A 13410-nucleotide genomic window follows, 5' to 3' on the forward strand; every position below is an offset into this window, starting at 1 on the left:
ATCCATAAATCATTGATGATATTATGTGTTTCCTCATCTCAAAATTTTCAAAATCTAAAAGATTGGATTCTCCATGATACATCGATTCTTCATAACTCCACATTACATATGCAATCCTCCTAGTAAATCTAAACATACATAATTTATCATCTTAAAATATCTTTTACACTAACTACATTACATATTCCAAAATCCCACATTATATTAGTCAAACAATACATACAAATGTAATCATCACACTATAATCACCCTCAACCCCCTCATATTATATTGATAGAAACTAAAGATGGTCTCTTTTACACAATTACACCTACCTATATATAAACCTCCATTCACAAAAACTTCCTCCCCAAAAAATTCTCCCATTTTCAGGCAACAACATAAACACACACACACACACCATGTCTTCTTCCCGTCCCATGTCCACCACCACCACCACCACTCTCACAACCGCATTCTCTCTCCTCCCGGACGACGTAATCCGGGCCCACATTCTCCCACGTCTAGACGGGTGTAGCTTAGCTGCTGTAGGGTGTGCAACACCGGAACTTTCTTCTCTCTCCTCTGACCACCAACTTTGGTCCCACATATGTCATTCCACGTGGCCTTCTACGGCAACTCCACGTATACGCCACCTCATCTCTTCCTTCCCAGATGGGGCCCGCAGTTTCTTTTCTCTGTCATTCCCTCTTCTCTCTCCAAATCCTCACCCTCCATCACCATCATCATGTTGTTCACTTCCTGATCAGTTAATCTCAGCCGTTGATATCTTCTACCGTGGAAAATGCATGTTCTCCAACGTACAAGAGACTGAAACCGTTACCGGGTGGTTCCGGTGCTCCCCCTTTAGGATTGACCTGCTGACTCCCAAGGAATCTGTCCCCACCCCAATAAGAAGGCCAAGTCACGACGACACGTGTAAGGATCTTTACGCTGACCTGGAGCTGAGCTGGATCGTGATGGACCCCACTGGAGGTCGTGCAGTCAACGTGTCAAGCTTCCGTCCAGTGTCAGTAGAGAGACACTGGCTGAGTGGGGAGGTGCACGTGAGGTACGCAGCTGTAGTGGAAGGTCACGTGATGTGTAGTGTAGAGGTCACGTGCGTGGGAGGTGGGCCAGGTGGGGGGCTCGTGCTACACGTGACAGAAGCTTGTTTGAAGATGGAGGATGTAGATGGGGCCCATTTAAATGGGAAGGATAGTTTGGTAATTTTACAAAGGGTGTTGGAGGGTAAAAGAGGAAGTTTGTGTAAAAAGGGAGGAATGGAGGGGAGAGTTGAAGAAGGAAGGAGGAGATATTTGGAGTATTTGGAGAGAAAAAGAGAGAGGAGAGAGAGAGTATTGAGAAGAGAAGGAAGATTGGATAATATGTGTGTTGGAATTGGGGTTTTTCTTTTTGTGGGTATCATTTATTTGCTTTGCTTCTCTTCTTCAAGATAACATAGCTAATTATATGCTCTTTTTGAAAAGAGTTCATTAAATGTAGATTTGTGTACACTTTCTCGAAAATAGTTCAATAAATAGAAGAATGATAGAGTTATACTTTCAGTTGATAACACTTCAAAACATACTGTAATAAAAGCAATAGTTTGGATGACAATATGAATCTTGGTGGTCTCTTTTTCTTAACTTTCTCCTTGGATGCTACAAGAATCAATTAGACATGAAATAAGTTGCACAAAAATGGTACATAGGTCAAAGTTATGTAGAAGTTTGTGTCATTGTAAATATGGATTTGTCACCTATTACTTTCTCCATTTTTCGAAAGATTTTCCGTTTCTTTTTGGACACATAGTTTTAGGAGAAGGATTTTGGCGGACCTTGTCACAATGCCACGATCAGACCAGCAAGCTTTGCAGCGGGCAGAAGACAAAGGGGTTTGTTGCACCTTGCAGAATTCCTGGAGCAGGTCCAAGGCCTTTGCACAGAATACAGTGGGATGATGTGTATATATTCAAAAGCAGCTCGTGCGAGCCTTCCAAGTTCGAACTTTGCAAACAAGCATCCCAAAAGCTTTCCTGCTTATTCCTTGGGAGAGAATCCAGGATCCAAGCCAACCATTCTCTGAAAGATATAGTCACCCCTGTCATCCGCCCACACCTCACAGACCCATGGACAGTCGCGCAGGACATGAAGCAGATTTTCAGCTTGTCCACAACGAGCACACCTCACATCATCCAGCACCCATTTATTGGCAAGATTGAGTGATTGACTATATAGGGGATGATATCCCAACAGGCCCTCCCTTTAAAGTTCAGCACTTCGGGAGGAATTTTAAGCTTCCATAAGATAGCCATTTGAGCTAGAAGAAGCACATTCTCATTATCGAATGCAAGCCTAAATGCATCTCTCACCCGAACAACACCATCAATGCTTGTTGTTCAGCATCTCTCATCATCCAGGAGCCTTCTACTAATTGGGATTGACCGGATTCTCTCAACATCAAGGGCAAGAAAGGTTTTCTTAATGACATCCTCTCTCCAACAGAAGTTAATTGGATCAAACATGTGCATCCTCCTCAAAAACCATACGGGGAGAAATAATTTTACCAAAACCTTAACCTCTAAGCCAACTATCCTACCAAATACGTATCTCATTTCCACTACCAACTTGCCATAGGACCCCTTTTTCATGAAAAACTTTGGAGCTCAGGATGCTTCTCCAAGCAAAACTCGGTAGAGATCGATCCTACTTGTGCTTCCCATAATGGTTTGGCAGGAACATATTGAGTAAAGATTTGGAGTAATTATTTATTTTATGAATTGATTAATGATAGGAGAGGTTGTGGAAAAGAGAAAATGCAGTAAAAAATGGAATGAGTATGAAATGAATCAGTGGAGTCATTCTAAATATGGAAACGGAAATGAAATTGGGACAGACATAAATGAAACAATGTGATAGGGATTAGCAAAGCTAGACATGATCAACGATATATATAATAAAATATATATATATATATATATATATATATATATATATATATTGATAATTAGCAAATATTTGCTTGGATTAACCAACCAAAAGAATAGAAACAATTAAGGCAGATGCTCGTTCAAGTTAGCCACATATCATCGAGCTCTCTTCATTTGGCCCATCAAACCTTTGCTAATTTTGCTTGGAATTATATACCATATCAGGCAGCACCTTATCAAAATATATTGTATGGTAGCAATTACCACCAGCATTCTTCTAAGTTCTACCCATTTGTTGTGACCAACTTAGAGGTTTACTGTTCATGTGAGTGTATTTGACAGGTTGGTCAATACCTGTTATTGGCTAATACTTACTGGGGGATTATATCATTTCACTTTCTTCCAAGACATTTAATCTGAAAAAAGGGTAACAATGACATGTAAACTCCCGTTGCCAAAAAAAATGACAGGTAAACTCCCGTTGCCAAAAAAAATGACAGATAAACTGGAAATGACATCGACTTATAATCCAGTAAATAATTCATCATTCATCAAAGAAACTGTATTAACAACTCTTAAAAGATAACTTGAGATTAATTTATCATCTCTAATATTCACAGTTTCACACTATAAGAGTATAACTATAGGAGTATTACGATAAACTTTACCGCATTGCAGATTTTCAGTTTCACCTGCGAAGAGCAGCTTCTAGTTGACATTGGTAAACTTCCATTGACATGAAGCTGCTGAAACGATCCATTGTCTCTATGGCAGTATACTCAGGAGAGACTAAGAGTGGAATATAAACCCAAATACCCAATGTATATAGCAACTTTATTAACCTAATTATGTAGGCAAATTGCTGGACTCGTATTTTCATCCCTTCAATGTTTCCATGTGTATAGGCAAAGTGATCAAATATATTCAGCATCAGCAGTTGTCAGGCGGTCCTCGTGCTATGGGCATTTTCGCACGAAAATCAACTCTGGGCTTTGCATATTCCACAAAGATAACACGCCCATGTAATTGCTGCAAGTTATCAACAGTTATTTTCAAATATTGAAAACATATAGCATCTTGATACACAACAAACACATACTATTCCATTCATCTCTGTCAAGGCTTTATCAGCTTCATCGTCTGATGCGTAAGTAACAAAGCCAAAACCCTTAGACCGATCTGAGACACGATCGTGTACAATTTTTGCTGTCGAAATGAGACAACATTAGCATCATCACAGGAACTAAGCAGAGCCAATTTTTTTCTTTTCCTTCTGTTGCATTTTGGGGGGGGGGGGGGCAGGGGGATGCTTGATGATGCTAAAGTTACCTTGTATCACTTGCCCAAACTGTGAGAATGCTTCTGCTAGTGTCTTCTCTGTAGTATAAAACGAAAGACCTAAAGAACAATGATAGAGATGTTTAACAGTGGACTAATATAATTTACCATAAGGGAGCTTGCCCTTTCTACTGGGATCAACGAAGAGCCCGTGCATTTTACAGAAACAAAAACCATATATAAATGCTCAGCCAAGTAAGGGGAACTATGGGTCTTTCTAAGTAGGCAACTTGGATTTCCCATACTTTGCTGGCAAAGGTTATACCAAAATGGCCTTAGAGACCAAAAGTTCTAGTGGAAAAACTATATCCACAAGAAAAATATAAAAAAAAGCAGTTCGATCTCATTAAGCTTTTCTACGGCAACTGAAATTTTCTTATTGTATTATTTTGGATTATATAAGACCTAGAAGTAGTATATATTTGCCAAGCATTGAAAGGCTTGAAAATTCTATGAATGATGCATATATGAGAAAATCTCCCATCAATGCCTGGGAGAGTCAAAATCCCCCCTTCAAGCATGCCTCCATTACATGAAGTGATAAAACACCAATAAGAAAAAGATACCCTTTCTTCCACCCCCACCCCCCCAAAACCAATCTCTCCACAACACCTAGAAGCTTCTTCAATTCATGTCCACTTACCACGCAAGCAGACACACAATAGTTACAATCAAAGATAGCTATAGGCTTATATCTTTTACTGAACAAAATGTGTCAAAAGAGTTGGCACGACATGTTTCAAGTAAGCTAAGATAGTTATTTCACAACTCATAAACATTTCATCGACATAATACTGTTAATCTAACATACATAGGCTCCTGCGGAAGTGGATCCACTCCTACAAGACTATAATTCTGAAAATTCATACAAATTGCTACCACATACAGTTTATGAGTAGATCATAATTGGACTTCACTTTCGACTTCCAAATTTGAAACAAGTGATAGTGATTGCTGCCAATTCAAGATCATATACAGATTTAGTAAGAATTCAGTTTAACTTTCATAATATAACCTAAGGTTTGTTATTACGTGCTCCGTACTTCATTCACGCCTAGAATTTAGCAGTTATCTGCATTTAAAAGCTATCTTTATGGAATTCTTACAAAAAGAACAGCCAAACAAACACTCCTACAAACAAGATAATCTAACCAAATTTCTTGTGCAGAAAAGTAGTAGCAATCCACAATTCTAACTAATTAGTACAAGTGGAGGTACTAACATTCGACAATTAAGACTAAATCTTATTTCGTATTAAAACGATAAAATTTCTCAACATTTTGCACCTCTCCTAATTTTATCAAAACAAGAAATTTAGTCCAATTACATTATGATCTCACATAGGTTAAGCTTCAATATCTCCATATTCCAAAACATTCTTCCTTTGCGCAAGACAATAAAATTCAAATTTGCACAAGAAAACTATGAATGTCAAACTAATCAACGCCAAAAACAAATGATGTGAAATTCAAATTGAGTACTGGAAAATGCATCATCTTCTTTATATGATCAAACATCGATTAAATTGACGTTCCTAAACAGAATTAAATGAATAAAAGCACGAAAATGAGCAAATGAAAACGATAATTCGAGGAAGAAGATGATTGAAGAAGAGAGAGTAGAGAAGTGAAATACCTCCAACGAAGAGTTTAGAAGCAATGCTTCTGCGAGAAAGGAGAGATGAAGACAGGGAATTAGGGATTGTGTGAGGAGAGAGAGTGAAATGGCTGCCAAAGATGGAGGTCGAGTTTTTGCTGATTCTTCTAATTAGCGCCGCCATTTTCACGGCAACATTTATTAGAGTTACAGAGTGAAAGCCCGAGAGTCCAAAAAGAGTTTGAGGAACTAGTACAACTCCCAGAAACTGGGGAAAAAGTGAATTCTGAAGTCTGAACTCGTCCCTCCCTCCGTATTTTTTAGGAGTCGTTTGGTTCAATATATGAAACTAGGTTAGTACCCGTGCGATGCACGGCGGTAAAATATTATAATGTATGGTTGTTTTTAATAATAAATGCATAATTTGAAATTTGACTTAATTAATGCTTAGTTATAAACAGTATAAATCTTGTAAAAAAAACGGTATAGATTGTGTAATAGAGAACTATTAAAATGGACTAATTATTACTCTACACATCGTCTTAAATTAATTGCCACAAATGTCTTTTTAATTGTTCATCTATTTGTCACATGCTTTTTAGGAATCAATTGTTCCAATTTTACTCACCCAATTATTTCGTCCTATTATATTATACCCTCTAAAAAAATTGCGTTGTTTTTCAGTTATTTTAGGAGAAAGAAATTTATAGTATTATAATATGATAGTATAATTTTTTGTTGTTAAAAGAAGTAATGTTCTTACAAAGACAACTTAGATAACAAAAAAATAATGGTATTTAAAGGAAAAAAAAGTTCTAACCAACAGTGGCCAAAAGGAAAAAAAATGGACATCACTTATCATCATTAGTCATTACATTTTTTTTTTTTTTTTTTTTGGTGAAAATGGAAAGCATTAATTAAGTACTAAAAATAGAGTTATTACAATCCGAGATGTATGTAGACATGCAAAAATCAGGGGGTTTTGGAAACTCCCTAGTAATGTTCATACAATCATCTAAACTTCTAGCTTTTTTCGCTAGACAATCCGCAAGCTTGTTCCCTTCTCTTCTTGTGTGCTCGACCTTCACTTCATTAAGCTTTTGCAAGAGCTCCCTACATTCAAGAATTAAAGGAGTAATGGTACTTACAACTTACAAATTTCCCCTGCTCATCCTTTCTTTCCAAAAGCAAAAGAAATTATTTTCCCCTGCTCATCCTTTCTTTCCAAAAGCAAAATCTGTTCTCATCCATAAGCAATTGCTAATCTCTCACTATGATGACTTAATGCTCCTTCTTTCAAGTCCTCATCCATGTCATAAAGCACCTCAGATGTATCAGGGACATGCCCATGTAAGCTCAAGAGCCTATCAACCTCATCAGACATCTCATATATTGCTTTACTCTATGGGTGCAGCTTATCGCCTACAAGAAACTCATGAACGATGCTATTTACTCTGTGGGAATCATAGAGTTCTTCTCTTGGGTAAGAGAAAGGGGAAACATCAAAGAAGTATAGAACTAAGAAGACATCTATTGAAAAACATCTCTTATTCAACAAAGCTTTTTCCATTATTGCTCACAATTGAAGTGAAAAGGTAAAGTATTTCAACTTTCTAGTGATGGTAGTAGATATGAACTTTAAATCAATTGCATGCATACATAAATCTATAAATTGGGGGTTTCACCTATTCTAAGTTTGGGTGAGGTTTTGGTTGATTGGAACATTAACGCTTTTTAGCTACTTAAAAATAAGTCATTTATTGTGTTAAATCACATGATCATGTCCATGGCTATTGCTTTTATAGTCATTCCTTTTTTCCTCCAAGTTGAATGGCAAGGCTGACTTAAGTTAAAAATTTGATCTTTAAGAACTGTCAAGTAAATTTCATATAGACTTAAGTTGATGTATGAGGGAAAGTGATAAAGTCTGCCAAACATCAGGGCGAGTGGAATGATTTATATCCCAAATGTGATGAGGGTCATATGAATCTCTTATCTAATTTTGACATTCCATCGTCATCAGGAGTTCAATTTTGCTGCCGATGCTCAAGCAAATCGAGCCATTAATTTGAGAGGTTAGAAAAAAAAATTGCCATAATGGAGTAGGTTAGAAAAAATCAGAACTTATATACCCCTCAAAAAAAAATCAGAACTAATATATTAGGTTAGAAAAAAATAAGTCATATGGATCAAATTGATATAATAGGGACGATATAAGTGCAAAAAGTTGCCATGGAGTAATTATTAATGTTATCAGATCATGAAAAATTTCTAAAAACCTCCTTAAAAACAACATTTTTTGTGACATTGGCAGTGATACCTTCATGATCACATATCAGAATTTTTAAACCTTCTTTTCGAGTCACTCGTGAAAATGCAACATAAAGTTGACCATGACTGAAAATCGGTCTTGGCAAGTACAATCCTACACTTGCAAGTGATTGCCCTTGACTTTTATTAATTGTCATGGCAAAACAAACATCTAAAGGGAATTGCCTACGTTGCATCTTAAAAGGCAACCTCACATCAGATGGGCACATCAAAATCCTAGGGATGAAAACCTTTTGTCCAACATTAGCTCCTGCCAGTATCTTAGCCTCAATAACATGATTACCCAAGCGAGAAATCTGTAACCTTGTGCCATTGCATAACCCAGATTTCTGGTCTATGTTTCATAGCAACATAACAGGAACGCCAATCATTATTATGACTATGAAGTCGCATGTTTTTTTGTCAAATTCAACACTTCACAGTGATCCCACAAATAGGAAGAGTTTATAGCTGCCGCAACGATATCTTGCCTGCTACCCTTAAGTTTAGGCTAGGAAATTATGGTGACTTTTTAACGCAGAAACACTCTAGTTTAAACAATAACAATTCGTGTCATACTACATAGGCATTCAATACCGAGCATATATACATTATAAGTTCGCAAGGTCCAAAATAATTTCCAACATCCAACATCATTATAACCTAAGAAATACCAAACAATGCTCTTAAACCAAATTTTGGATGACGAAATAATAGAAGTTTCTCGAAGGATAAAACACAAAGGCAAAAACTTTCATAACATACAATGATGAGTTTGCTGCATTGATCACTCATCATCCTTTTCAACCTTAACATATTTTTTCTTTTTGGTAGTTGATAGTCCAATCTCGACTTCATCTAATCCAACATCATTTGTTCGTTTTGTAGAGGAGGTAGGTGACAATTCTGTTAGAAAATGATTGTCCCTCGTAATTGAAATTGGATCCTGCCAATCAATCGGAAATATTGATTAGTGAAAAAAATAATACTATCAAAACTAATGGTAAGCTATAGGTTTAATGGATCAATAAGTCATGAAGTTTAAGAAATTCATCACACAAAGAGGCAGAAGTTTGAGATTCCAATTGTGTAAATATTGAGGAATTACAATCTTCTTGATTTTTGTTAAGCCTGAAAATGAAATAATCAAGTTTGGAATGTTAGTTTGAAGTTGGACAATCTATTACTATAAGTTTGCTAACCCTTAAAATAAAATAATGAAATAAGAAGTACAACACACGAACTTGTCTTTGAATACCTTAGTCTCATCAATAGCTTCACCAAGAAACACTCTGGTGGAATATAGTGAACACGATAATGTGTTTTCGCCTAGTGAACATAGAAATTCAAAACATTACTAATTAATAATAAGCTTGAGTATTGTTTCAATCAAACTAAATATAATGTGATATTTAAGTGCATACCCATCCATTGTTTAATTTTGGCAAATTGAATCACAATGTATGAAAGAAAAAAAAGATATTATATAGGAATTGCCATGTACACATAATATATAATAAAAAAAAATATCATTGACTTAGTACAGTAGAAACTTGATTAGCAATTTATTTTTCATGTTACCTTTTCATCAAGAAAGACCATTTCTATACTCCCATCCTCATTTGGATTTGCAAAACTTGGTGTTTTCCATAGGCGAATGATTCTGATTTTGATATTCCAAAAATCCTTTATAGAAGTAATGTCTCCAACGAAATGATGCTCTTGGTTCATCGATCTGTTAACATAAAAAAAATTAAACATTCAATAGCTCTTCAAGATATTATGTAGAAGATGATATGAGTATAAAGTATAATAGTTAGTACTTTCCTAATAAGGAAATATAACAATATGGAAAGAGAGGAAAAAAAAATGAAAGCGTACTTTTTTTCTTGATGGAAGAGAGAGACGGATATAGAGGGGCATAGAGAGAGAAATATGCAGATTCAAGCATACAATTTATGCTGTCAAAATGATGTATTTTTTTGCTGTTTTTTGTGTTATCAATAAATAAATGTTGGTTTAAGGAGGATAGAGAAAGTTATGGGCGGGAATTATAGAAGATTAAGGGTTTTTATTTTTTTGTTGTTTTCTCTATTATCAATAAAAAGCTGGTTTCCTATTCAAAAAAAAAAAAAAAAAAATACTGGTTTAAGGAGGATAGAGAAAGATATTAGCGGGAATTGGGCCTTCCTTTTTTTAAGGGGAAAATTCAAGAGGGAGAGAAAAATTAGATGTAAAATAAAAGAGATAACAAATGTTGGTTTAAGGAGGTTAGAGAAAGATATGGGCTGGTATTTTATCATTTACTATAGAAGATTAAGGGTTTTTTTTTTGCTGCCTTTTGTGTTATCAATAAATAAATGCTGGTTTAAGGAGGACAGAGAAAGTAATGGGCGGGAATTATAGAAGATCAAGGGTTTTATTTTTTTGTTGTTTTCTATGTTATCAATAAATTAGCTGTAAAATAAAAGTATTTACTCTTTGGAACTTTTTAAAGAAGAGAAGGAAGGGACTTTCTAGTAGGTACTTGATATGGGCGGGAATTAGGAGAACATATGCATGCCACCTAGGATAATTTTGGGGGGAAAACTGAACCATGTTTTCTCTTTTAGTATATAGTAATAGATAGAAAGAGAATAAATACAAATAAAGAAGAGAAATGATAACAAAAATGGTTACCTTTATTGTATGTTTGGTTCAAGTCAAGTAATGGAAATGAAGGGTAATCCATTACCATCAAGTAATGGTAAGGAATTGATGTGGGGTTGAACCAAACAAGAAGAAAGAGAATCGGTAATTGATTCTATTTCTTGAAACTCAAAAATAATGAACCAAACAACCTCTTAGTTGCTACATCAATTGGACCTGGTTTTTATTGCGGAAGCTTTGGTTGGATCGAGCGGTACCCTATTTATCTAGGATCTCCCGACTCATCTAGCTAAAAACTATTACCCCTGAAATCATCTAGCTAAAATTTGCGACTTAGGTTAAATCCTACATCTACAATGTAAGATTAATTATGAGAATGTCACTTGATCTACAAATTTTGTACATCTCGGAGATGAATTAACATTTTCTCGGATCCGATATGTGCAAATAGTCATACTTCTATTGCTAATAACTTTGTAATTTTGGAAAAATTTAAGGGGTCAATTTTGTATCATTTTTAGTAAGATAAGGAGTTTTTTTAATAGCTTCCAATTAGATTAAGGGTGTACTATATTACCAAAACAAAAGTCATTTATGTACTTGTAAATTTGTAGTTTCTGAAAATGATAGGATTTATGAAAGATTTGATAGAGCTTACGCAACGGCGAATTGGCTACAAAAAACCCGGAAGCCATGGTTCTAAATCTACCCATACTAGTCTCTGATCACAGCCCAGTTATTCTTCTCACTTCGCCGACACCAGCACGCAAAAAATCACCCATCAAGATGGAAGCATGGTGTTTGGATTTTGAAGAGATTTCAAATATCGTAGCTGATCAATGGCACCGTCAGGTAAATGGATCACCAATGTTTAGAATTGCTCAGAAATCCCGTCATCTTAGATATTGTTTGTTCAAATGGTGTAAAGAGTACAAAAAGCGTCATAATATTAGCTGGGAAGAATGTCTAGACCAATGTGGGAATGTCCAAGCTAATCTTCCGTTTAGCAATGGTGAGGTCCTTGATGAAGAAGTCGTGAACTCAGCCAGAGAAAAATTGGAAATTCAAATACGCTACTGGCAGCAGAGAGTAAAGAGTAAGAGCAGAGCTTGGGAAGATACAAACTCCAAATGGTTCTTTAGGAAAGCAAAAAGACGTAAGAGGAGAAACGAAATTCTAATGCTAAAGACAGCCTCAGGAAGTTGGATCTCAGACAAGAAGGACATTCAGCATGAAATGGTCGAGTACTTTAATCACATTTATCAGGGAATTCAACATGATAGAGAATACTGGGAGGAACTATCCACGATCCGAAATTTGATCCCACACATAACCAATGAACAACAAATCAATCTCACCAAACCAGTTACCATAGAAGAAGTCAAACTTGTGGCATTTCAAATGGGAAGTCTCAAGGCTCCTGGCCCTGACGGTATCCCTGCTTTATTCTACCAGAAATACTGGCCGATAGTGGGACGTGACATCTGGGAGGCAGTCTCTCACTTCTTCTCTAATGGGTACATCCTACAAGAATGGAATCACACAAATATCTGCCTCATTCCTAAGACGGATCGCCCCGAAGAAGCAAGTCAATTCCAACCGATAAGCCTATGCAACGTGATATACAAAATCATCTCAAAGATAATCTCCAACAGGCTTAAACCTATATTGAAGTCCATCGTCTCCCCTTTTCAGAATGCTTTCGTTCCTGGAAGACTCATGGCAGATAATTGCCTTATAGCCCATGAACTGGTCGGTGGAATAAAGCAACGCACAAAAGGGAAACTGCAATTGGCGGCTCTGAAAATTAATATGTTTAAAGCCTATGATAAGGTCGATTGGGCTTTCCTGGAATGGTTACTAACTCACATGCAAATTCCGGCCATATGTCAACACTGGATTATGTAATGCGTCACTATTGTCTCATACTCAAGTCTTGTAAATGGAGAACCGACAGCAAGATTCAAGCCATCGTGCGGACTCAGACAAGGAGACCCTCTATCCTCATATTTATTTATTCTTGTTATGGATATTTTGTCTAGAATGCTAACGAAGGGAACTGAGGATAAAATTTTTCAAGGAATTAAGAGCTCTAGGTCTGGCCCCACCGTGTCTCATCTATTTTTTGCAGATGACTCTTTGGTTTTCTTCAAGGCCACTCTCGCATCCTGTGAAGGGGTAAAAACCATTCTGGCGAAGTTCAGTCGATTATCAGGAGAAGTTATTAATTATCACAAATCTTTAATCATGTTTAGTCCAAACACCCCTCCGGACTGTCGTCAGCATATGCGCAGTATAGTTAACACTCCATCTGCGGAATCACTAGGGAAGTATCTTGGATGCAATATCGAGGTAAACGGGAAAAGCTCCAGGATGTTTCACCCTCTGATTGAGAAAGCGGAAATGCGTCTTTCAAGCTGGCATAATCTTTCCCTCTCACCAGCTAGTCGAATCATCCTCATTAATAGTGTCCTTTCCATGCTCAGTCTAAACATACTCAGTGTGTTTCTCATACCAAAGGAGACAGCAGATAAGTTAAACTCGATATTTGCAAGATTTTTATGGGCAGGTTCTCAAACAACTAAACCAATCTATTGGAAGAGTTC

The 13410-nt window shown here is 36.5% G+C and overlaps 2 protein-coding genes across 2 annotated transcripts; one reads left to right on the top strand and one right to left on the bottom strand.

The window, feature by feature from the left end:
* The first annotated feature begins 269 nt into the window (after positions 1-269).
* On the top strand, positions 270-1547 carry LOC104898290 (probable F-box protein At2g36090). The gene has a single exon (XM_010685344.4). The coding sequence runs from the start codon at positions 402-404 to the stop codon at positions 1437-1439; it is 1038 nt and encodes a 345-aa protein (XP_010683646.2). The 5' UTR covers positions 270-401; the 3' UTR covers positions 1440-1547.
* Positions 1548-3417: 1870 nt separating this feature from the next.
* Positions 3418-6143, bottom strand: LOC104898289 (small RNA-binding protein 11, chloroplastic). The gene is given in 5 exon segments (XM_010685342.4): positions 3418-3849; positions 3851-3940; positions 4011-4117; positions 4241-4309; positions 5885-6143. Coding segments are annotated over 5 exon segments (435 nt in total). The 5' UTR covers positions 6030-6143; the 3' UTR covers positions 3418-3825.
* Between the last annotated feature and the right edge of the window lie 7267 nt (positions 6144-13410).

The sequence above is a fragment of the Beta vulgaris genome, chromosome 7, assembly GCF_026745355.1.
Source record: "Beta vulgaris subsp. vulgaris cultivar EL10 chromosome 7, EL10.2, whole genome shotgun sequence".
Lineage (NCBI taxonomy): Eukaryota > Viridiplantae > Streptophyta > Magnoliopsida > Caryophyllales > Amaranthaceae > Beta > Beta vulgaris.